The 23,629-nt window shown below is 50.0% G+C and overlaps 1 protein-coding gene and 1 long non-coding RNA gene across 4 annotated transcripts in view; both read right to left on the bottom strand.

Annotated features, from left to right (window-relative positions):
- Positions 1-23,629, bottom strand: part of LOC136384679 (uncharacterized) — a 708,322-nt gene that overhangs the window by 548,531 nt on the left and 136,162 nt on the right. The gene's annotated exons all lie outside the window — the stretch shown is intronic.
- NR2F2 (nuclear receptor subfamily 2 group F member 2) lies at positions 2,099-15,009 on the bottom strand. Of its 3 annotated transcripts, XM_066354733.1 has the most exons (4): positions 8,265-9,003; positions 6,788-6,957; positions 6,024-6,551; positions 2,099-3,237 (listed from the first exon to the last, which is right to left on the bottom strand). In XM_066354733.1, exons 3-4 carry the CDS (start codon positions 6,532-6,534, stop codon positions 2,963-2,965), a joined length of 786 nt encoding a protein of 261 aa, XP_066210830.1. In that variant the 5' UTR covers positions 6,535-6,551; positions 6,788-6,957; positions 8,265-9,003; the 3' UTR covers positions 2,099-2,962. The 3 variants fall into 3 exon arrangements, with proteins under 3 accessions (XP_066210830.1, XP_066210831.1, XP_066210827.1); XM_066354734.1 differs by lacking the exons at positions 6,788-6,957; positions 8,265-9,003 and adding an exon at positions 14,556-15,009; XM_066354730.1 differs by lacking the exon at positions 6,788-6,957 and having other exon boundaries at positions 8,265-8,855.

Genomic DNA, 23,629 nt, shown 5'->3' with positions numbered 1-23,629 from the left:
GGAAAATTTTGGGTCTTGGTTTCTTTTTCCTTTTTTTTTTTTTTTTTTTTTTCCCCTCTGCCTGGCAGACCCCAAACTGGCTGCTGAAACTTAAGAGAGAATGAGTGAGATTCCCCAATGTCTAGAACACATGCTTGAAGCATAATAAAACAGGGACTGTCTTTTGCTTTGAAAATCATAAATTATAATTTAATGCCAATAATAATTTACAACAAATGGCTGTTTACAATAAACTAACACAAAACAAATAAGGAAAAGGGCCTGTGTTTTACTTATTAGAAAAACTTCACACACTCACATGGATAACACTTGCAAGAGGAGAAAATAAACAGCAACCTACAAAACCTGGATCTAAAGGTCAGCGATATTCTGCATAAGGACAGACATATTCAGAAGTATGCGATATATCTACAGAAAGAAGCGCAGGCTCAGCTGGAGGGCTCTGCTCACATGTACAAATCAGACAGATATTTCTGGTCTACACGGATTGACTGGAACTGGGTATCAAAGTTTAATACACTTTGCAAAATGACCCCTTTTCTTTCACCTCCCCTGCCCACCCCATTTTAAAATAAAACCACAACATAGGAACCTGGGGCGGGGGGCGGGTGTGATGCTGGGAAGACTCTAGAAGAACTAAGTTGCAAGCTCTCACCAACTGAGCCTTCTCCAAACCAGGAAAAGAGGGGGGTGGGGGGTGGGAAGACTCCAAAACAATATTCCTACTTCCAAATCAGCACATCCTGTAAAGTTCCCTTCCTTCTTTCTCTCTCTCTCTCTCTTCTTTTTTTTTCTTTCTTAACTTGGTGTCCAAGGACAAAGGATCCCAAGAGCAGTGCAGATTGTATCTACACCATCTGAAATGTCAAAATGTCCATGTTTCTTTCTTTCTTTCTTTTTTATGTACATAACTCCAGTGCACAAGATTCCCTTGACCTGTGGTCATGCTCTCACAGAAAGAACACCAGGGGGGAGGGGACAGGCAGACCCACTGTAAGTTATCATATATACATTAAAAGCAGACCTCTCAGCACTATGAGCCGAGCCGTATCACTGAATCTGAAATCCTCAACACAACCACGCCTGATGACAACCACAGAATATTATTTAAAAACACACACACACACACACACACACCAAAAAAACCACACCTACTTCAGGACAAACTCATTGCAAACAACTGCTCTCTATTCACAACACTGTGATTCGCTTGCTTGAATGGCCCTCTGCAGAACTGTCAGAAATGTACAAAACACTACTTTTTTTTCCTGATCATAAAATAGATACTGATCTCAAGATTTCTAATACTTCTCACAATACCTTCCCTAAGCAGGCACTTAAGTGTGACAAATATAAGGGCCTTTTATTATTATTATTTTTTCTCCTGGAAAAGCTATTTTTAATTAAAAAGAGGATTAGGTGAATGGGGATGAATTGGGTTTACTATATCAGTATGGCACTTCCTAAACCATAGATAACCCATTAACTTCAGCTCCCCCCCCAACACCCCCCCAAAGTTAAGCAGGCAAAATATACTAGTCCACTTTTGAACGAACTGAGGGGGTGTAAACAATTGGACCTCCCAGCCCCACTCAGTCAGAGCTCACAAGGGCTCTTTTCGATGGAAGACAGTGAGTGGGGACAGCCAAACAGGTTTCAGATATCAAATAATATTTTAATTTCTGAATACTTTCAAATTTTCCTTGGAATATAACACACAAAGACTCGACCAAACAGTTCAGTTATTATAACTTTTACAGTATACAGAAATGTTGCACTTAAAAAAAAAAAAAACCTTCAGTTTTTTTTTAAAACACAAACTGTAAACTCTAAGATACTGAATCAATCACATTACCTATAAGTGCCAACAGCGTTATTTTGTCATGCTGATTTCAATGGTATTTTTTTAAAAAGGGGATATCAACAATTATAATACAAAGGGGTTTGCAAATATACAAACAGATAGAGGATTTTCTTAACAATTCAAGAACTAAGCGGGACCCAATTCAAATTACAAAAGTTCATTTTTTTATTCAAAACCTCAGCATGTGTCTTGGACACATTCCTTGGCTACCAATAAATTCCACAGTTCATTCTCTTTCTTAAAATATTTTTTAAAAAGCTAGGTTTGTCTTGGTGTCTTTTGGGCGGGGGACTGGGTGGGGGAAGTTAAGTGTTGTATGTGGTTCCGGCAGTTCTCAAATTAGAGCTCACCTTTAGCTAAAATTTTTGGTCACCACCTATGATAAGTGCGTTTCCATGATCTTTGAGTTGCCTTTTAAAGTTTTATGTCTTCCTATGATATTTTCATGGACTCAGTTTTAATTCTTGCAGAACATATATTTTAAGGATACACAGTTTTTTAAGAAGCCAAGATTATATCAAAACTTATTATAGAACCACAGAATAAACTGGTTTGGAACCAGGAAAGTACAAAAAAAAAAAAAAAAAAAAAAACCAAAAAAAACCAGCTAGAGGTACATAGACACAGGACAATTAATAATTTGGAAAAAAAAAAAAAAGACTTACTTTCTCCATTCTGCTAATTTTCTCCCAATCTCCTTAAATGCACTTTTAGCAATAGTTTGCAAAAATTTACCAAAAAAAAAAAAAAGAAAAGAAAAAGACTAATTTCCTTTTTATACAAAAAAAAAAAGATAAGTAGCAAGTTGTTCTGACCAACACAGGAGCTTTCTTTCTTTCTTTCTTTCTTTTTAATGCATTCTGTAAAAGTTCTTTTGACAGTCTTTTTATTTTTATTTTTTTGGAAATTCACAGTCCATTAAATTCTTCCCCTCTCTTCTTTTAGCAAACTTGTAACATCCTTTTATATCCTTTCTTAACAGAAGGAATTTAAGCAAACAAACCAGTCTTTTTTGCCTTTTCTTTCTCTCTGCTTTCACTCCCCCTTCTCATTTTAAAAAAAAAAAAAAAAAGAAAAAGAAAAAAAAAATTTTTTTTTTTATTGGATTGCCATATACGGCCAGTTAAAACTGCTGCCGGACAGTAACATATCCCGGATCAGGGTTTCGATGGGGGTTTTACCTACCAAACGGACGAAAAACAATTGCTCTATGACTGAGGAGGAGACGGTGCGCAGGGAAGGAAGCCGCAGCAAAAGCTTCCCGAATCGCGTGGGCTGGTTGGGGTACTGGCTCCGAACGTATTCTTCCAAAGCACACTGGGACTTTTCCTGTAGGCTTTCCACGTGGGCTACGTCAGAGAGACCACAGGCATCTGCAAGAAAGTTAAAAAGAAGAAGAAGAAGAAGAATTCTGTCATCAGATTAACAGGTTAGAAATGGGTCACCGGAGGGGTGTGTGGGGACAGCTGTGTCAAACTGCCCCAACCAAGGAGTTGGGAGGAAATTGCCTTCTAGAACTGAAAACTTTGCAGGGAGGAGGAGGGGGGGGGGAGGTGTCAGGATGAGGGGAGCTCGAAGGAGATGGTCCTAGGGTATTTGCTTCAAAATAAAACCCAGCTCGGTGACACTACAGGCTTCTCTCCTCCCTGCCTCAGTCTGTGCTCAAGCTCCGTCCCTGGGAGGCCCAACCTGAAGTGCACTGGTTGAAATCTGGCTCGAGTCAGTCGACAGAAAGACAAACAGAAGAAAACCCAAAGTGCCGGCTGCCCCCCCCCCCAAAGAGTGAGGCTTTAGAATGATCGAGTGGGAAGGGGCACAACCTGGCCCAGGACCCAGGAATGGCGCCCACGACCCAGCCTCAGATTGTCCCCAAAGAGGGCGACTCATTTTTCTCCAGTCTTTGAAACTGATTTAAGTGGCCCTTTAAAACTGATCTTGTCAGTTTAGCCTATTGAAAGGCAGCCATGCAAACTGTGATCTCTCTGTTCATTTGAGCTGTTTCTTTCCCCCCTTTCTTCTCTCTCCCCTTTTTCTCCTACCCGCCTTTATTTATATATTTATTTATTGACTAAAAAAAATCAAAACAACAACAACAAAAAAAAAACCCCCACCAAAACCCAGGTCCCTCCAAAAAAAAAAAAAAAAAGACCCTCCCCTCCTTATCATCAGGAAAAACACTTTTCTCTTTCTGATATGTAAAAATACAATAAGCGCCTTTGAAAGGAGAGGCTTCTCAGAGAAGGCGGTGCAGGTTGTGACCTGACCTTTCGGGGGCTCCCCAGACAAGACTGAGGCGAACACATACACATTGTGAATCTTAAAACAGGTCTTGGAGAACAGCCACCACTACCTCCACGCCACCCCCACCCTCCCCAGAACCGGGACACATAGGCCACCCTCCTCTCTGTTAGTCTCCAGAACTGGAGAGATGTCTGTGGTCGGGCATGGAAAGATCTGTTTGTACTAGACTCCTTCCCTGAGCATCAGCCCTGCGTGCCTTCCTCTGAATCAGAGAACAGGGGACCTGGATCCCTTTGTGGGGTGATCTGCAGCCCCCCCATCAGGCCTCCGCATTTTCCAAATCATAATTCATTAGGCTGGGATGAACAGTGTCAGGGAGTTGCCTTCCCTTGCAAGACCAAGGGGAAGGCTAAGAGCTAACAATGATATTGAGAAATTAACAGCCGCCCCCTACGGTCAGGGAGCTCGGGGTGGGTGTACGGCAGTGGGGGCAGTGTGGGGCTGTCTGTCCGACTTGCACGTTGGCATCAGGCAAACGTTCCAGTTATGACAGGTCCCCCCAAGGAAAGTAATCCAGATTCCAGCCTCTGCATACAGCCCCTCCTTGCCTAGATGCTGCCCTTGAATTGATCACCTAAGGACTTTTGAGGGCACTGGTGAGGGGGTTTTATGATAAAAGCAGCAACGTGTAGGAAAGACATAGAACCTGCAACAGAGTCAGCTCAAGCCTGGAGTCCCCAAACAGCCTTCAAACAATAAGGAAGGGACTGTGGACCTTTGTGTCTGCCACAGGAACTACTCAGCTCTCTCCCAGTGTCCTGATTTCAAGCTGAGAATAAAAACCCCAGTAGGTGACTAGGTTCCAAGCCCTCCTACCCACGTCCACATGGCTGGGAGGCTGAACTGGGAAACCCTTTTTCCCCTCTCGGCCTTGACGGAGGGGTCAGCTGACAACTAAGAAAGAAGAGGGGGTTCCACCTGCCAGGGCCAGGCTGAGAGCTCAGCCTGGAGGCAGCCAGAAAGCTCAGGCGTGGTCCCGAATGCCAAGCCAGGCACCTTCGAAAATCATTTGGCCTCCAGAGTTAATTAATATTAGATCTATTACTCACACAGGTTAAACTACATGCAAACTAATTAGGTTTCATAATGCAGTCAATGACGGTTTTATATCTCCGGCAACATTCATATCCAGCTCAAGTTGGCAGACACTTTGGGTTGTTTGAAAATCGCCTTAAGTGTTTGCCTAGGCAGGGGAAGCAAGAGCCCAGACTCTTCCGACCTCTGCAGACACCCCGAAGAGTTATGATGGCCCCTTTCTGCCTCCTGTCCCTCCCTTCCGTGGGGCTCTCTCTCCCCTGTCTTGGCAGCCTGCATTGTTTTCAGTAAGAGTATGATTTTCCAAATGGGAGCCCTCCGGTTGGCTCTGCCTCGAGCTTCAACTCCTCCGGAGTTCACAGGCAAACTTTCCCCCTGCAGGGGCAAACTTTCCCCTGCATCCCGACTCCAGGGCGGCCCCAGTGCCCAGGGGCATCTTCCTAGAAGTTAAGGCAAGGGGACAGGGAGAAGTGTGGGGCAGACAAGATTCCACAGGCCCAGCTGGCCCAGAGGGCCAGGGCCACGGGAGGTGAGCAGAGGCTGCACACCCCCAGCCTGGCTGAGGGCAGCAGGCCCAACAGGCTTCCCTTTGGCCCCCTCTGAGAGTCTGTGTTTCGAAGCATCCTTCCTGCAACCCAGCCTTCCTCTGCACTCCGGGACCCGCCTGTGTGGCCCAGCAGCTATTCCAAGTTCCCATCCAAGTTGTACTCAACAGTTGGGCTTTTCAAGGGGGAAGGCTGGACCCTCGTCTGGGGACGCCTGAGGTGTCTGGGCCCTAACTCCAAGCTAGGAGCCCTTAGGAGAAGGCGAGGTTCCTTCCTACCTGAGGTGAACAGGACTATAGCCTTGAGGCAGCTGTACTCGGCGGAGTCAACGTGCAGGGCCTTGAGCTTCTCCACTTGTTCTTGGAAGATCCGTATGTGGTCCATAAAGGCGACCACCCGGTCGGCGGACATGGGCGAGGCGTGGAGGCCGGCGGCGGCCAGGAGTGGGGCGACGTGGAGGGGCATGGAGCACTGCGCTGCGTTCAGCACGAACAGCTCGCTCCAGGTGAGGCGAAGCAGGGCCACCTGGTCGGTGATCTGCAGGTCAGGGAAGAAGGGGATGTTCCGGGCCCACTCCACGGCGCTGAAGAGCATCCTCGCGGCCAGTTCGCAAATGTTCTCGATGCCCATGATGTTGTTGGGTTGCATGCACTGGCTGCCGAAGCGCGACGTGGGGTAGGGCTCCGCGCGCAGCAACAGGGAAATATATCCGGACAGGTACGAGTGGCAGTTGAGGGGGTCCCCGTTGGTCAGCGCGAACTGCCCGTGGGTCGGCTGGGTGGGCGGCATCCTGCCTCTCTGCACCGCTGTGGGGAGGAGAGAAGACACTCCTTGGTTAACGGACCAGCCTGGGTCCCCGGCGCCCCTGGCAGGGCCTGCCCCAGCGCGACCCCCACCTGACCCAGACCCCCCGCGCACGAACAGGCGGGCCTGCTCCTCCACCCAGGGCCCCTGGGCCCGAGTCCTGGGCGGCGCGGAGGCGGCAGCGATCCTCTCCAACCTCCACCCAGGCCGGCTCTGGAGGCCAACGCGGCACACTTGCCTCCCAGGCCCGCTCGGGGCTGGGCCGCCGAGCACCCAGAATTGGCCACTTTGTCTCGGGGTCCCCGGCGCGGTGGGCGGGAGGTAGCATTCGGGGGGCATCTTTCTTCTTTACTGCTAAACAGCTGATATTTCTTATTGATTGGAGGAGAGGGAGCGGGAGGGGCGAGTCTAGGGGTGGGGTGGGGAGGGAAAGACGTTTTTTTCAAAAAAAAAAAAAAAAAAAAAAGACACAAGGGCTCACCCAAGACGGCCTGTGGCCACCCCGGAACGACTCTCCCCGCCACCCCACCCCACCCCCAAACTCAGCAGCCCCCAGCCCGGAGGGGCACTCCTGGTGAGAAAGACACGAGCGGAGAGCTGAGATCCGGCGGCAGCCTGCTCGCTGTGCTCGGAGGAAGGAAGGGAGACAGAGAGCGAGAGGGCGGAGAGAGAGAGGCCGGTCGCGCCGCGAGGAAGCCGGCGAGAGGCGGGGAGCCAGCGGCCGGCGCGGCCCCGCAGAGGGCCTGGGAGAGGGGCCGGGGCGAGCCGGCCGGGCTCGGGCTTAGGGCTGTTATCTGACGCCTGACGGAGACAGATCCGCTCTGCTAGAGACACAAAGAAACCCCGGGGACCGCTCGTCCCAGCCCGGAGCCCGCGCCCGGCGCCCGGCGCGCCATTGGCCGACCTGGCTCCTCGGCGCTTGGCGAATTTTCTATCACAAAGACCCAACTCGCGCAGAGCGAAAGCAGCCGCCTAGGGCCCGAGCCCACCCTAACCCCGCTCGCCCTCACGCTCTCCTCCTTTCAAAAGTGAAAGGAAAAAAAAGAAAAACCAGAGGAATGTTTTCTCCCTTTTTTTTTTTTTTTTTTTAAAGCAGAATGTTAATCCACGTTGGGTCACAGGCGCGCAGCCCGGGCGGCAGCGTTAATACGGCGAAGTGCATAAAATTGCCATTTGTAATTTGAACCTCCTGTACAAAAGTACAATCTCAGGTTGGTGTTTTTTTTTTTTTTTTTAAAGAGGGTGGGGGCTGGGGAGAGGTGGGGAGGAGGGACATATGTTGAACATGCAGGAGAAACTAGGCGAGAGGAGAGAGAGAAACTGAGAGGAAGGGAGAGATGTAAACCGGGCTTGAAAACAACAACAACAACGACAGCGGCAGCAGCAACACCGCCCCATCCTCTGCAGAAAGGCGCACTCGAATGAACTCGCAATCCACGCAAAGAACATGAAACCGGCCCAGAGAGAGAGAGAGAGAGAGAGAGAGAGAGAGAGAGAGGAGGAGATCAGGCGGCCAAAGCATGCGGACCAGGGGGCGGGGGCTCCGGGTTCCAGTGCAGAGCTGGCTTCTAGTCTCACCCCCTTTGAGCGGCAGTGGAAGAGCGCACAGAGCTGGGGGACTCCTGGGTCCTGACCCAGAGCAGGCTAGCCAAACGCACCCCGGGCCCCGGGACCCCGGGCGAGGGGGGGGGAGGGGAGAAATGAGAGGCCGATACCTTCCCGTCTCATGCCCACTTTGAGGCACTTTTTGAGGCGGCAGTACTGGCACTGGTTGCGGTGGTGCTGGTCGATGGGACAGTTCCGGTTGGCGCGGCACGTGTAGCTCAGATTCCTCCGCACGCTGCGCTTGAAGAAGCTCTTGCAGCCTTCGCACGTGAACTGGCCGTAGTGCTTGCCGCTCGACTTGTCCCCGCACACCACACACTCGATGTGCTGCTGCTGCTGCTGCTGCTTGTCGCCGCCGGGGCCGCCGGGGCCGCCCTGGCCGCCGGCCGCCGTCTGGGCCGGTGTGCTGGCCGGGCCCCCTTGTCCCGGCGTCTGCGGCGTGTGCGGGGCGCCCGGCGGCGGGCCGGGCACGGGCGGCGCCTGCGAGGCCTGGCTGCCCTGCGAGCCGGGCACCTCGTCCTGGGGGTCGCGCCACGTGCTGACTACCATTGCCATATCTATGGGGGCCGCGTCCGGACTTCCTGCTCCCCTGGCTGCGGGCGGCGGCGGCGGCGGCTCCCGGGTCGCGGGCTCCGGTGCGCCGCCTTTTGTGTGTGCGAGGGCGCGGGAGGGCGCCCCGGGTGGCTCGGGGGGCTGCTGGGTTGAGGTTGGTTAGTTTTTCCTTTTTTGTTTCTGCTTTTTGCAAAGTTTTGTCGATGGCTTGTCTGGCCCGGTGTGTTTGTTTTGTTTGTGTCCCTCGGCTCAGCTTTGTTGGTTTCGGGGGGCTTTCCGCCGGGAGGGGAGGGGTAAGGGCCGGGGGAGAGCGAGTAGGAGCCGAACTGGAGAGAGAGGGAGGGGAGGGAGCGCTGCAAGTCGATTGTCTGGCTTCAAGACAGAAGTAGGAGGCGAAGAAAATCTCTCCCAAGATCTCGCTCGCTCGCTCTCACTCTCTCCCTCCCTCTCTCGGGCACTCTCTCGCTCTCAGAGCTGGTGTGCCGAGGAGTTGGAGGAGGAGAAGGAAGAGGAGGAGGAAGAGAAGGAGGAGAGGCGACTGTCCGGGGGCCAAGTCCAGGGCAGCCCACAGTCAGCCATTCAGGAAAGCCATCGAAATCGGGAGGACTAGGAGAGCCGAGGCGCCGGTGGCGGGCGCGCCCAGAGAGCCGGGCAGGCCGGGGCGGAGGCCGGCGGCCCGCGGAGTGGCCGGAGCGCTGCCCGGGTCCGGGGGAATCAGCATGAAAGTGGTCCGCGTCGGGCGCTGCGCGGCGTCGTCCTGGCGCTGGGCCGCCGCCGCCGCCGCCTGCCCCGGGCGCCCGGCGCGCGCCTGGCTCGCTCCGGCCGCCGCCGCCCGCTTGCGCCGGATGGAGGCCGCTCGCCAATCCCTGCGGGTCGCCCGGGCCGCCGCCGCCGGAGCCGCCGCCGCCGCCGCCGCCGAAGCCGCCGGGTCGGGCCCGGAGCCGCCGGGTCTAGCGCCGCCGCCGCCGCTGAAGCCGCTGCTGCCGCTGCTGCCGCCGCCGGAGCCGCTGCTGCTGCTGCTGCCGCCGCCGCCTCACACACATAGGGAAAGAGTCAACTCGCCGGCGGCGGGGGAGAAATGATAAAAGAGAGAGAGGAGGGCAGATCGCCACCTAGAAGCACATCCTTCGTGCGCAGAGCGGGGAGAAAAAGACGGAGAGAAAGAATGAAAGAGGGGAAAAAAGGCAGCACGGCAGCCGGAGAGAGGAGGCAACTCGGGCAGAGGAGGAGGAGGAGGAGAAGAAAACACACACGCGCGCACGCACACACACACCGCGGAGAGAAAAGAACAGAGAATCAAAGTGATCAAATATGCTAAAAAGGGGGGCGCGGGAGGGAATGCGATTTATAGGCGCCGGGGCTGGCAGAAGTGCCTTCTCTGCGATCAGCTCACTGAGCTCTCTATATAGTGAACTTTGACACGACTGCTGCAACTTAGCGCACGTTGCCATGGCGACGGCGCGCCTTATAAGGCAGCAGCCGGGGTTGGCCTGGCCATGCGCGCGCGCGCCGCCCCCTCGCCGTCATTGGCCGGAGCGCGGCGGCCCCGCCACGGCGGCCGCGGGCTCAGCTCGGTCCTAGCGCGAGCGTCGTGGCGGCCGCGGCGCTGGGCGCCCGGGGGGGCCGGGGAGGGGGGCGGCTGCGTCCCCAAAGCCGCCGCCGAGCGGGGGATGGGCCCAGAGCGGCCCCGGGCGCGCGGCCCTGGCGCTCTGCGCCGCCCGCACCCCGCACCCGAGGTTTCCGCCCCAGCGGGGAGTGGAGCGCGGCGCGCACACGGAACGCTTCTTAAAGGCTCCGCGAGAGGCTTGGGATGGAATCGAGGACTTCGCCGCTCGCAACTTGGCGATGCCGCGAAATCCGCCGCTCGCGCACCACCCGGGACTCCCGGCGCATCCTCGTGCAACACGATGGTCGGGAAGGAGAAAAGTTCCCCGGTTTCCTTGCAGAGGGGTAGCGGTTGGGGGTGGGAAGGTGTCGCGAACCAAGCTTGCGGGAAATTCACCAACGAAAGATTTGGCCAAATCCGGGTGATGGTAGACCCTTCATCAACTCGGGTCACTTGTTTGGTTTGGTGGCTTTTTTTTTTTTTTTTTTAAAAAGAGAAAAAAGCCATTCAGAGTCTTGTGTTTTCCTTGTAGGGTTAACATTTCACAGGTATGTGGCCTGACATTTTAATTGCTCACATAAAGCATCTCGGATGCTGAGAAGCAGAAATAGACTTCATCTCATTGTCATGACGCAATAAAAATAAATTTTCTTCAACTTTATCCTCTCTCGTTGGTTTTGGCTAACTCGCAAGCCAACATCCTGCCACACACCCAGCCATGGTAAGAGGGGAAAAGGGCGATCTGCCTGCTGATGGGCAGCTTCCCAGCCTCCCCTGTAAATAAATACCCCCTGCACATACATGTAATCGCACATATATGAGGATGCGCATTTGTCAATGTACACAAAGACTTCAGCGACTATGCTTCTAGGTCATAGAACAGTTGAGTACCGACTTCATTGTTCCTCAAGTTTCCTTAAAGCACCCATAGAGCCATTGAAACACACCCAGAGACTCTGCGTCCAGTTGGGAATAATCCCAGTCCAATTCACAAGAACCACACTCCAGCCATAGTCTACCCCCAAGAAACACACTGAAGTAATACCAACTTCAGTGTCTCTTCCATTCTGCTTCATGGGCTAAAATCATCCAGTCGTGTATCTAAATTCCAAGGGGCTGGGTTTTCAACATGAAACATCTAGAATTGCACCCCCCCACCCCCAGAACACACTATTCCAATGCAGTAAGTAACCTTTCTGTTTGATTAGGACAAGTTAAAGGATTATGATTATTCCATACTCACAGAACAAAATTGTGACTCTGTCATATACACTTTGCACCAAGGGAAAAGAAACTGTCAATTGGTAAGCCAACCAGGTTTACAAACAAAATATTTTTACACAAAACACGCCGAGCTTCAGGAGACATGAACGCGCATAAATAGTAATGAACGACCACAAGACAATATCCTTGATAGTTAAAAAAAAAAAAAAATCAAGATTTTTTTTTAAAAGAAAAAGAAATCACACACAAAACTAGCATATGTAGATTGCATTTTTCATTCAATACCCTTTACACACACAGGCAGAATACAAGGTAGGGACTAAGCGAAGATGTAGGCAGATAGGGGCTAGGTTTTAGGAAAGAAAAAAATCCTTTTTGCTTCATTTGTGAAATTTTAGCTCCCACCCTTCCTGCGCTGAAATCACATATTTCACGAAAGCTGCAGGCACTGGGATTATCTGAAAGTTGTAAAAAAAAAAAAAAAAAAAGACAGAAAAAACAACCTATAGTGGACACTGAACTATCATAAACCTGGTGTGTAATTAGCTTGCCACAGAGCGAAGCCAGGCTGAGAATTTCAGGTTGATCAGAGACACTATATAACTTTCTCCTGAAGAGAAAAAACAGGGAAGGATCCCCCCCCCCTTTCCTTTCAACTTCTTATGATTTGGGAAATTGCCTCATGATACAAATGTCAGTAGATTAGGGGCCAACTCAGCAGAGATGTGGCAGAGCTGGGGTTGACACAGGGAAGCTGATGGGCATTGCCATCTCAGTTTAATAGAAGAGAGAATAATTGATTGATAGAGAAATCTTAATCTTGCTTCTGGTACAGGCATTTCCATAGCGAGATCACCTTTGACAAACAGACAGTGAAGGGACATTTTGAGGAAGAAGAGCTTCCCCAGTCCAGTTAGAGATATTTGGTATTTGAAGTTCACTTGGATGACCTCAGATTTAAAATCAAGAATTCGTCAACCATCAGCAACAGCAATGGAGCCTGCTAGGCTCTGAAATCAGAAATGTTTCACTCTATATTTTAAAGATTCACTCATAGTTATGCAGATGCTATTAAAAAGCAAATAGTATTAATTTCTGTTCATTTTACTACAAAGGACTACAGACCAAGAGGAATAAAAAAAAGTATTTTTAAATATCTTCTTTAGAGATGCTCATGTCCATGAACCAGCTCGAAGGCTAACTGATACATAACAATATTTTGTGACCATTAAAAAAAAAAAGAATCCAGTCTTTTATTGCAGATGTAAATTTATTTTAATGAGAGTGATGATAAGCTTGAATTTGGCCAGAGAAAGCTGGGGGGAAAAAAATATTGGTCTCACTCTGGGAATCAAAAGAAAAGGAAAGCCACCAGGAATAGGATTTTATTCCAGAAAGGGCTGTAATTCTTCACAGATTAAATCAAGATATGGAGACAGACCCCAGCAAACGCCCGAGTTTAACTCTGAACTCAGTAGAAACCAGCCCTGTCCACCAGGACTCACTTGAATTCCTCCTTCCCCTCAATCTAGTGGGTGTATGTTTTTCTCATCTACCACACTGGAGCTCTATGAATAGGAAAAGGGGCTTCCATTGTGTCCCTCTGAACTTCCAAGTCAATGCAATTTTTAACCACTGGCTTGTGGTACTTTGAAAATCACCAGGGGCTGTCAGAGTTGGGTCCTCTGAAAAATTTACAGGGCTAAATCAGAGCATATGCTGGGAGGGGAAAAAAAAAATTGCTTAACATTGGAGCAAGTACAGTATCGGTCTGCCCCCTAGTGTAAGAGTGCTCGCTGCCTAAAAATTCAACTTTAAAAGAAAGGAGCTCTTAAAGGGAAACGACTTGAGGCTCACGTAGGCATAGGAGCCCGAAACTTCTGTACATTTTAATCTGAATTAATTCCCTAGGATTTAAAATTAATTGGCTCTGGCTTTGGTTGGACTGGACCCGGATCTCGCCACCTCTCGCATTTCCCCGAGTCACTAGCGGAGAGGTGATGATTTTTTTTTTTTTTTCCTTCCCCTCCTGAACTGGGTTTATGTGCGTCCCTCTCACCCCCTCCTCTCCTTTTCTTTCTCTGTCTCTGTCGTCTCTCTCGCTGGCTGTTTTGTGTTGTGTGTGTGTGTGTGTGTGTGTGTGTGTGTGTGTTTTAATGAGGACCGTTCCCTTGAACGTTCTGGACAGAGCTCAGAATCGCTTCTTAAAAGTGTCAGCCCCGCCGCGTTTGCAATAGACAGCCAAAAGGTACACGTTTGCCTGAAACCCGCAGGCCAGCTCCACCACCCCGCCGGATGGTGAGTACCCTTCGTCGCGATTGTCCCCCTAGCTTAAAGCAGGCGCTCTCCTCGCCTTCCCCGGAGCCGCGGGGCCGAGGCGCCTGTCGCAGCTCTCAGCTTGTCTCCCTCCCTGCCTGGCTGCCTGTCAGTTGCACAAGGTTGCAAAATGCAGCCCGGCGGCCAATCGAACGGTAAATGCTGATACTTAGTGCGAGCCTGGCCAGCCTCTTTGCTAGAGAACCGAGTCATCTATTGCTTGGAGAAACACGCTCGGAGGACTGGTGTGCAGTTTGCTCCTACCGGAGGCAATGAGTGTGAGCAGAGACAGGACGAGGAGAGGGAGGCACCGCGGTCTTTACGCTTCGGTTTTAATCATAATTTGGCAGCTTCGCGATTGTATTTTCCCCCTCACCCCCCCCCCTCCGCCACACACATGTAATAAAATATGGCAATGCATTGAATAGACTGTCCCCCCCTTCCCCGAACCCCTTAAACCACAGACCTAGGCATTTCATACACGTTAGCAGTCCGATTTTTGGTAAGGAAAAAACAAACCCAAGTCATCCCCAAAACCCACACAGCACAAGAAGAAAAGTGAGAAAGGAGAGAGAGAGAGAGAGAGAGAGAGAGAGAGAGAGAGAGAGAGAGAAGAGAAAGAAAGAAAGAAAGAAAGAAGGAAAGAAAGAAAGGAAGGAAGGAAGGAAGGAAGGAAGAAAAAAAATACTGGAAGCAAACATACCAAAACCATATTTGCCTGGTTCAAGGTCCCAAACCGCTTGCATCTTCCTTCTAAAACTGGAATAACTCTCCTTTAGTTTGGCGGGTGAAATAAGCGCTTTGTTGGACCCCTGAAAAGATGTGCCTTTGATAATTAAAGAGACTCTCTTCCTCCGTGTTTATCTAAGCGATTGTGCAAACTGATAAAGGAAAAAAAAAAAAAAAAAAAAAAAAGTAGGCACTAGCCTGCAGGGAAAGGGAAGAAAGGTGAAAGGAGACAGCTCCCAGCTCTGGGAAGCGCCTTCCTCTGTACCAGGCGCCCTCAGCCTTGGTGAAGCTTGCACACTAACTTTAGAGAGAGGAGGTTTCAGGGATCTTGTACATAGCTGCTGAGGAATGCAAGCCTCGCCTTTAAGAAAAAAAAAAACTCCCCCCAAACCGTAGGTAGGAGATGTCTGGAGTGATCCTTGTCTCTCATCTCATTCCTTAGAAGGAAGAGTGCGTTGTTACACCTTGTTTGGGGCTGGAAAGGCGAGACTTTAAAAAACACCCGTCCAATTGGAGAGGGAAAAAAAAAAAAATCTCCCAACTTAATGAGTTTTCGGAGGCTTGGAGCAAACGGCTGAGTCTCAGCAGAAAACCGCCAACAGCTCCAGGCGACTGCGAGGCAGGGCGACCCCGGAGGCACAGCCAGATTCCACTATTTGGGGTTGACAGGGATGGAGGCTAATCTTGAAGCAAGTTGGGAGAAAAAAACAAAACAAAACAAACCAGAGGTGGGAGAGGAAGGGGGCAGAAGCAGCAGCCTCAGGCTGGCAGCCTGGCTCCCCTCACCCCGGACCAGAGATACAACTTGAAATAGAAGGGCAGCGTTTTTCCTAGGAATCCGTTGGAATCCTCATTTTTCTACGTGCAACTCAAGTTCCTTCAAGTGATTTTTCTCCCCCCTCTCCCCTATAGATTCACACCCTCCTCTCATTTCCAGTCCCCATTCTAGAACTTTCCTAAAGAGGAAACCTGTTCCTTTTTGAGGGGGGAGGGGTTCCCCATTTCCTGTCATCAGATAATGAACACTTCATTCACCCTCCTCCTTTCCCCCACCTCCCCCCCCCAAAAAAAAATGAATAAAGGAAGCAGGAATACAGTAACTAAAAGAAAATGAGAATAAAGTGTGCTGCTCCTCACGGTTTAATACAGTGGTTTTTTAACTAGTGGATTGTGTGTGTGTGTGTGTGTGTGTGTGTGTGTGTGTGTTTTGTTTTAAGAGAAGAAGAATGGGAAAACACGGATCTTTTATTTTAGGAATCTGTATGGTAAGATGTATGTCAGACTTGACAAATGGAACTAAGCTCTTGGGCTGCTTCTTGTCCTTGTCTTAAACAGGAATTAAGTTAAACACAGTGCTAACTGTTAATTACATGTTTACTGGCTAATGAAAATTACAAATGGTTTCGCCACCTCAAAACAATGATGAGAAACTCTGAAGACACTGTAATTATATACTTTGAGGGAAATAACTCAGAATATTGATCATAAGAAGTGTAAATCTTTTTTTAACTATTCATTAATACCATAAATATGGGCTACAGAAGTTTTGCATTGCGGTTTGTCTCATCAGTTACACGGAGAGGATGGACGGCGGACTCCTTTGGGAGGTGGTGAACTCATTCTCTCGGAGAAGGAGGCCACTTGTGTAACTGGGGGTGCCCCCTCCTCCCCGCCCCCGCCCCCTTCAACCCCAGCAGAAGATGGGGGGGGCGGGGAGTTGAACAGGGGAGGGGGCTGGGCTCAGGGCAGGTGAAGGTGATGGCAGCCCACCCTCTTCCCCTCTCCTCTTCCCCTCCTCTCTCCCCCCCTCCTCCCTTTGGCCGCCAAGTCTGATCGATGACCACCTTCCCCAGCTCCGGCGCGCCTGTCCGGGGGATAGCCTGGCATTCGGGTTCCTAATGGAGGACAATTCACTGCAACCCAGCGACAGGACAAGCAGTCCTGACAACTTCAGTTCCCTCCTTCCGAGGTGTCCGGGGGGCAGTTCGTTGCAAAAAAAAAAAAAAAAAAAAAGGAAGAAGAAGAAGGAGAAAATGAAGTTGGGTTGGGGGTGGAGGTGGTCACTAGGTAAGGTAACTCAGGCAGCGGAACCCGAGCTGGTTTCCCTGGCTTTGGGAGTAGAGAAATATTTGGGGGCTTTGTTTTGTTTTTAATTTCGGTTCTACACCCTCTGGCAGCAATGCGATCCTGAGGGTCAAAGGTGAGGGCTGCACTAACCCTAAAATGCTGGTCTGGCCGGAAGGCTGAACGCAGAGAAGAGTAGGGGGGTTGCCAGCCACACAGCCCGGCGCTGCGGAGGGGGCGCCTGGGACGCCCACCCTGGGGGCCACAGTACAGAGAGCAGTTTTTTTTTTTTTTTAAAGTGCAATATTAAGGATTTTTTTTTTTTTTAAAGTGCCCTAGGCTTGGGGGACTGGAGTCCTCTTTTTCCCCCGAGAATTCCCAAGGCGCTGGTCTTTGTCTTAGAAGGAATGGAGTTTCTGAATGGTGTGAAAGGGACAGAGAGGGTCGCTTCAAATCGATTTTACTTGTCTTTTCTGTCTTTTCGGATCAACGCCCTTCAATGGGCACAGAGGTGCTCTTTCAACCAAAAACTTGTGCTACATTTTCTGCCTGTATTGGTGCTAAGTACAATCAGCACTGGGCAGATTTTTTTTTTTCCCCTCTTTGCTCTCCAACGCAAGAAAGCACCCTAATTAAATTGTTTTATATGGACAGTCAAGACCGCCAATTAAGTATGCATTAGTATAAAGATATAGTGTGCAGATAAGGCGGTTTAGAAATTCATGTCTAAGACAAAGGAGAGGGCACCAGTGTCGGGGAGGGGTGGACGGATCCAGCAAGGTCGTTGGTCTTCTTCCCTGGGCCCCAAGGGAATCGCAGAGGCCCGGGCCTCAGGTGAGAGGGGAGCAGGCCCGCTAACAGGTGGGCGACAGTGTCGGAGCCCCAGGCCTGCGCCTCTGGCCGAAGCAGAGCAGCGGTAACCCCTGTGTTAGTCTTGCTCATGTCTTCGGGCTGGGACAAGGGAGCGGTCCCAGGTGGTGGGGCCCGGGAGGAGGTGGCCAGTGCGCGCCGCCGCGCCCCAGTCCGAGTCCGGCCTTTTGCTTGGTGTCTAGGTACAGGGCGCTGCCTCGTTATCAGGAAAGACTGTGCGCCCCGGAGGCCGGGAGGGCCAGAGAGGCATAGACCTGTCACTGTCGCAGCTGCAGCCCTCTGGAAACCAGGATCCGGGTAGGAGGCCCCCAGCCAACACCTCCAAGCTAAGCGCTTTTTCGCTTCTAAGGAAACGGAAGCTTCTCTGCGAGGAAAGTCAAGTTCCCACTCGACGCCATCCCGCCCGAGGGGCCTCGAGGCCCAGACGCAGAAGTGGGGGTATGACCGAGGGCCGGAGAGGAGGTAGCGAGGAGAGGAGAGTAGCTCCGGCTTTGGCGAAGGTGGCTAGGGGCTTCTCCAACCCCTGTCCGTCCTCCGAGGTGCGGGCGGGTGGAATGCATCTGGCCCGAAGGCGACGACCCCCAGAGCAAAGGGCCTGGGCCTCCGGGCGTCGCGGCTCAGGGCTGTGATAGGTGGTCCCCGGGCCACGGGGACGCGCAGCGCGCTGCTGCACCAAGGGTGCGCAGGGCGCACCAAATGCCCTAGGTCGGGGGCAGGCTGGGGGGAACAGGGACGAGGATTAGAGTCTGGGGAGGCAGCCGAATGTCAAAAGTAAAAAGGTTGAAAAGCCAATTTTCCAGGCGCGCTTTTGCCCCCCTCTTGGCTGGTTGCGGAGGCCGTAAATCAGCGGCCGGCGGGCGGCGAGGGCTGGAGAAACCCCCTCGGCGGGCCCGGCGCGGCCCCCGCCCGGACAGTGCGCACCTCCCGGTGGGCCCCGAATCGATCCGAAGCCTAGCTGAGGATGTCACCGCACTAAATATTTACTGATCACACACAAATAGCCGGGGCTCGAACGATTTTCCTCTGTGCGGAGAGCGCAGAGAGGAGGGTAAATCATTTTATTAGTGTGGATAAAGCCCAGAGCACACTCGGGGCTGGAGTGTTTTAAGATGTGTCTTCAACGGGATGAAAAGAGTTAGGGAAATCGATACTGGGTGATTAGAAGCCCACGGGGTGATGGAGGGGGCTGAGGCTTTCTGGGGTTTGGTGACGCTGAGAGGGGGGAGTGCGCCTCGAAGGGGGCGGCCCGACCACCTCCGGAGAGCTCCCAGGCGCAGGCCCGTGTCCTTCCCTCTTCGACGGGTGACGCCAGGGCGCACGAGCTGCGGGGCGCACGCACCGACCCTCTCTGTGCCGGGCCGGATAAGGGCTGCGCGGGCCGCGGGCTAGGGAGCCACCGGCTCCACGCCATGAGTGGCATGGCCGAGTGGCCGCGGGAGTGGACCGCAGGCCTGGCGCGGGGACACGAGGAGATGCCACCTCCACGCGCGCGGTATCTCCAAGCGGCCTCCTGGAGTGAAGCTCTGGTCCTCACGCGTATCCCTTCCAACCCCCCGCCGACACACGCAGCACTCGCGAACTTTCTTCCTGTTGATACACGCCTGTCCCTCACCTCCTTGAATATTTCTAGAGAGCATGCAGCTGCCCAGCCTGGCTAGCTGCTTCTTCCTGCCGCCCACCCAGTGGCCAGAGCGGCGGCCAGCGGCCCGCCGGGTGGCAGAACCCACTGGGGGGACCCGGGAATCGCAGGGCCAGTGGCTTCCAGGTCGGGGCCCCCTGGACAGGTGGAAGGATGTTTCAGGCCGAGGAGGAAGGCAGGGGGGGGGGCAGGGTGACACACACCAACGATGAACCCAAGACGTCCTCCTTCTTTCCTGGAGGGGGATCTAGCTTTGGGGGCATCAAAGCCACCCTGCAGCGCGCTGACCTCAGTCCCTGGCCCCGAGGCTGCATGCAGGAGCCCCAAGAGGCTGCAGGGTTGGCTGAAGTTAGCAAAGCCTGGGCAGGTGTCTGCTCCCCCAAACTCAAGCAGCGAGGTCCTGGCCTGACACTGGCTTGGCATTTCTGGAAGCGGGGAGTCTCACCAGCTACTGTGGACAAAGCTTGAGGTTTAAAACAGCTGCAAAGAATCAAAAAGGCACTCATTTGAGGGGGGGGGGGTGTGTGCAAGGCAGGGGCACCAAGTGAGAAAAGGAGATAGATAATCTTTCTCCGGCTTTCTTTTCCTGCTCTGGCTTTCTCCTAAAAATCTGCTCTTCCTGGGGAAATTGATAGCTTGATGCTCTATCTATCTATCTATGTATCTATCTATCTATGTATCTATGTATCTATCTATGTATCTATCTATGTATCTATGTATCTATGTATCTATCTATCTCCGCACGCCCCCAATGGCTCGATTTTCTGGGCAGCTGGCGGGGCTCAGCTCAGGCTGCCCTGCTTGGCCCCTCTGTGCAACAGGAAATATATAAGACTGCAGCTCCAATGAACTGTTTTCCAAAAGGGAGCATTTTTTTTTGTTTTGTTTTCTTTTAAAATTATGGATCCCAATGGGTTGGAGTGATATGTCCAGGTGTGAGGTGACTGGTGCCCCTGAGTTCCATCCTCGCTAATCTCATTCCTGTGACGGAGCCTCCAGCATGGAGGGTCAGGCTGATCTGAAGGCTTGTCAGGAGCGGGTTCCATTAACCCTTCTTGGTCTTGGCCAGCGGAGGTTAACTACGCTAATATACCAGAGGGGCTGTAGGGGGAAAAAGGAAGGAAGGAAGGGAGGAAGGGAGGAAGGGAGGGAGGGAGGGAGGGAGGGAGGAAGGAAGACAGGGAGGAAAGGAGGAAGGGAAGAAGGAAGGAAGGAAGGGAGGAAGGGAGGAAGGAAGGGAGGAAAACAGGGAAGAAGGGAGGGAGGGAGGGAGGAAGGAAGGAAGGAAGGAAGGAAAGAAGAAGGAAGGAAGGGAGGAAGGGAGGAAGGAAAGGAGGAAAACAGGGAAGAAGGGAGGGAGGGAAGGAGGAAGGAAGGAAGGGAGGAAGGGAGGAAAGGAGGAAGGGAAGAAGGAAGGAAGGAAGGGAGGAAGGGAGGAAGGAAGGGAGGAAAACAGGGAAGAAGGGAGGGAGGGAGGGAGGGAGGAAGGAAGGAAGGAAGGAAGGAAGGAAGGAAGGAAGGAAAGAAGAAGGAAGGGAGGGAGGAAGAGAGGAAAAAAGGGAGGGAGGTTCACTCTAGTTGCAGGATTTTAGAGCCCTCCGCCCTTCCCTGGACCTCTCCCACCCCCCACCCTTCCTATGAAATGTTTCCTTTCAGAAAGACAGCTGAGTCCTCCATCAATGCAGCTCACTTCCTGGAGATGGATTTTGGGGAATAAGAACACATAATGTTATGAAACATTTTCTTCCATTTCAAAACCGAATACCCTGTTCTCCTGAACAATATTTCTAACATGTATACAACGACAGGTCATTGTAGGAGGGAGTTAGATACCTCCCAACCCAATATATGTTTTACCTTCTTTCATTGAAGCTGGTTTTGAATCTTGTCAGTAGCCCAATGAGAGCCATAAAAACCTGGGTGACATAAGGGAAATACGTTCAGCTGAATTCAAATCCGGGGGCAATCTGATAGTTATATAATGTGGATGAAGGTGTGTGTGCGCACTTGGGTGTTGGAAATTCCATGATGGGTTAAAGGGTCATACACTCAAGCAGAAGACAGAGGCTGTCACTCGTGTGTACGTGCTGGAGGTCAGGCAGAATGCAGTGCAAAAAAAGGAATTTTGAATGAGCTCCTTGGAATCACTATTGTTGAATCCAAGCTGAAGCAACTTAGCAATACTATAGCTACTGGTGCCTTGCAGAGTCTCAGAGAGACACTTCAAAGTAAAAACGTCCATTTTCCTTCTGCTAGCTCTGGCGAGGCGTTTAAACAGGTGAGCGGCTTTTGCCTTAGACATTGATTTCAAAATTCAACATCACACTGCTCTGTTTATTTATGTTCTTTTACTTTTCAGAGAATTAGGACGATAAAGAGAATAGGCTGTCGCTAAAGATGACAACAGAAAGGGCTTGTTGACTATTTCACCACGTCTGGTGTGGGCTGTCCATGCTTTTGATATTATATTGCAAGGCAACTCCTGCTGAGCAAGTTCTAAAGACACCCAAATCCATGTGGACAGCAGTTCATAAGAGTGGACAGAGTGACGAAAGAGTGTCTGATTCTATGTGTTTTCTCTCTCTCAAGAGCCTGGTAATGAAATCTTTTAAATGACGGTTCATTTTTGGTATGTTAAAAAAAAAAAGCATTAATCAAACGGTGTCAGGTACCAGTCATTTAAATGGCAAGGTGTTCAGAAGGCCAATAGCCAGATCAATTAATATTGTTATTTAGCTGTGTCCAGTCCACTTAAAGGAAATACAAACAGAACAACAGCCAAGGGGATTTACCTGATTCAATTTCCTTTAACCACAGACTCAAGGTGAATTTCAGGAGCAAAAGAATTTCAACACTATCCTATAAAGCCTATGATTAGGGAAGTAAGTAGATGGACAAAGACAGACCTGCTGCTGTAAGAGAAAAAACATTATATGAATTTAGAAAATGTAACTAATTATTTAATTACCAACCGCATGTCTCCTCTTAAAAGGCTAATTGCTTGAATGTTGAAGGTACACGGTAAAAATAAAAAACTCCTATGACAAAGTAAGAGAAGGGTGTTTGAACATAATATTTAGCTCCTTGACCAAAGAAAGTATTCTGTTTGAAAGTTTAACAAAGTATAATGTTTAAATAACATTTGCAATATTTTTTTTAAAATTTCTTTTGAATACAAGATATAGAGAGGTACTTTTCCTCTTTGCCCATTATAATTTTAAAAAATTAATCAACCTCATGGAAGAGATTACACTGTGCTTGACCGAGGTAAATTGATTGAGATGATACCACTTAAAATAGTTCACAGCAAAACCAAGAATGTTAAAAGAAGGGAATTTTGACTTCAGTGAAAAAGGACACATTGGGTATTTCTTGACAGGGCCACATCACGTCACAAATTAGGGAAAAGGAAGTTAAAAAAAATTAGGCAACCTTACTTCTTTGCAGAATATATAGTAATAACTTATTTATTGACTCTCAAAGTTGGCTGCAAATTTGCACTGGGTGTATAGTTTTGTGGTGTTGTTACTGAGCAATTAGAAAGAGGCTAGCGTTGTCAGATCTAATGGAGGCTGCTTTAAAAATGTTTTTCTTCATCGGCTCCTCGGAGTGATAAGGACTTATGTTGATTTATTCATTGATTAAAGAAAAACAATTTTGGTTAATTTAATGTTTTTTTTAAATAAACCTTTTTGCTGAAGTCTACATTGTTGTCAAATTGAAAACAAATTCAAAGGCATCAGATCTTGTTGAGAGAGTGTAACTGACTGCCCAGTTATTGAAAAGCTTCTATTTAAATATCCCAGGTTCTATTAAAAACAAATACACTCATAAACACCTAAACCTATTCTTCTTTTCTAACAACTCTTAAAATTGCAACTGGCGTGGCAGGGGCGGGGATGAATATTTTATATAAGAGCCTTTATCTCTCTTCCTACTTACCCTGGAAATACCTTTAATTTGTCTTTTACGCTTATGAACTTTCAAAGGCCTTGGTCAACATGTGAGAATTATTCACCCCCCCTTAAAAAAAAAAAAAAAACAACCAGCGAATAAAAAGTCTAATTATAGAAAAGAGGTGTGATGTTTACTCTAAAGTTACAGGAACATATAAAGTTTTCTTAATAAACTAGAAGAAACTCTATCCTGGGTAAACTTAAATAGGGCAACTGTTGAGTAAGGTTTGTATTCATGTCCCTTGCCCTCTTTACTTTGGTGTGGAGGTAGCTGGCTTTTAGTAGTCCCACACTGTCTATTGTTAACAGAGTGCATTTTTGAGATTACAAATTATTTTCAAATTGTTCTACCTCTAGTGCATAGTGCTTTATTAAACTGAAATAGAATACTCATTTCTGTTTAAATGTCTATGTCGACTATAACGGGGAGGTGTGGTTCTCCACTCTGCCCACCCCTAGAAAAATAAAACCTAAAACAATATTATATATATATATATATATATATATATATATATATAT

This window comes from Saccopteryx leptura, chromosome 13 (assembly GCF_036850995.1).
Source record: "Saccopteryx leptura isolate mSacLep1 chromosome 13, mSacLep1_pri_phased_curated, whole genome shotgun sequence".
Classification (NCBI taxonomy): Eukaryota; Metazoa; Chordata; class Mammalia; order Chiroptera; family Emballonuridae; genus Saccopteryx; species Saccopteryx leptura.
This window is presented reverse-complemented; position numbering and strand designations above follow the sequence as displayed.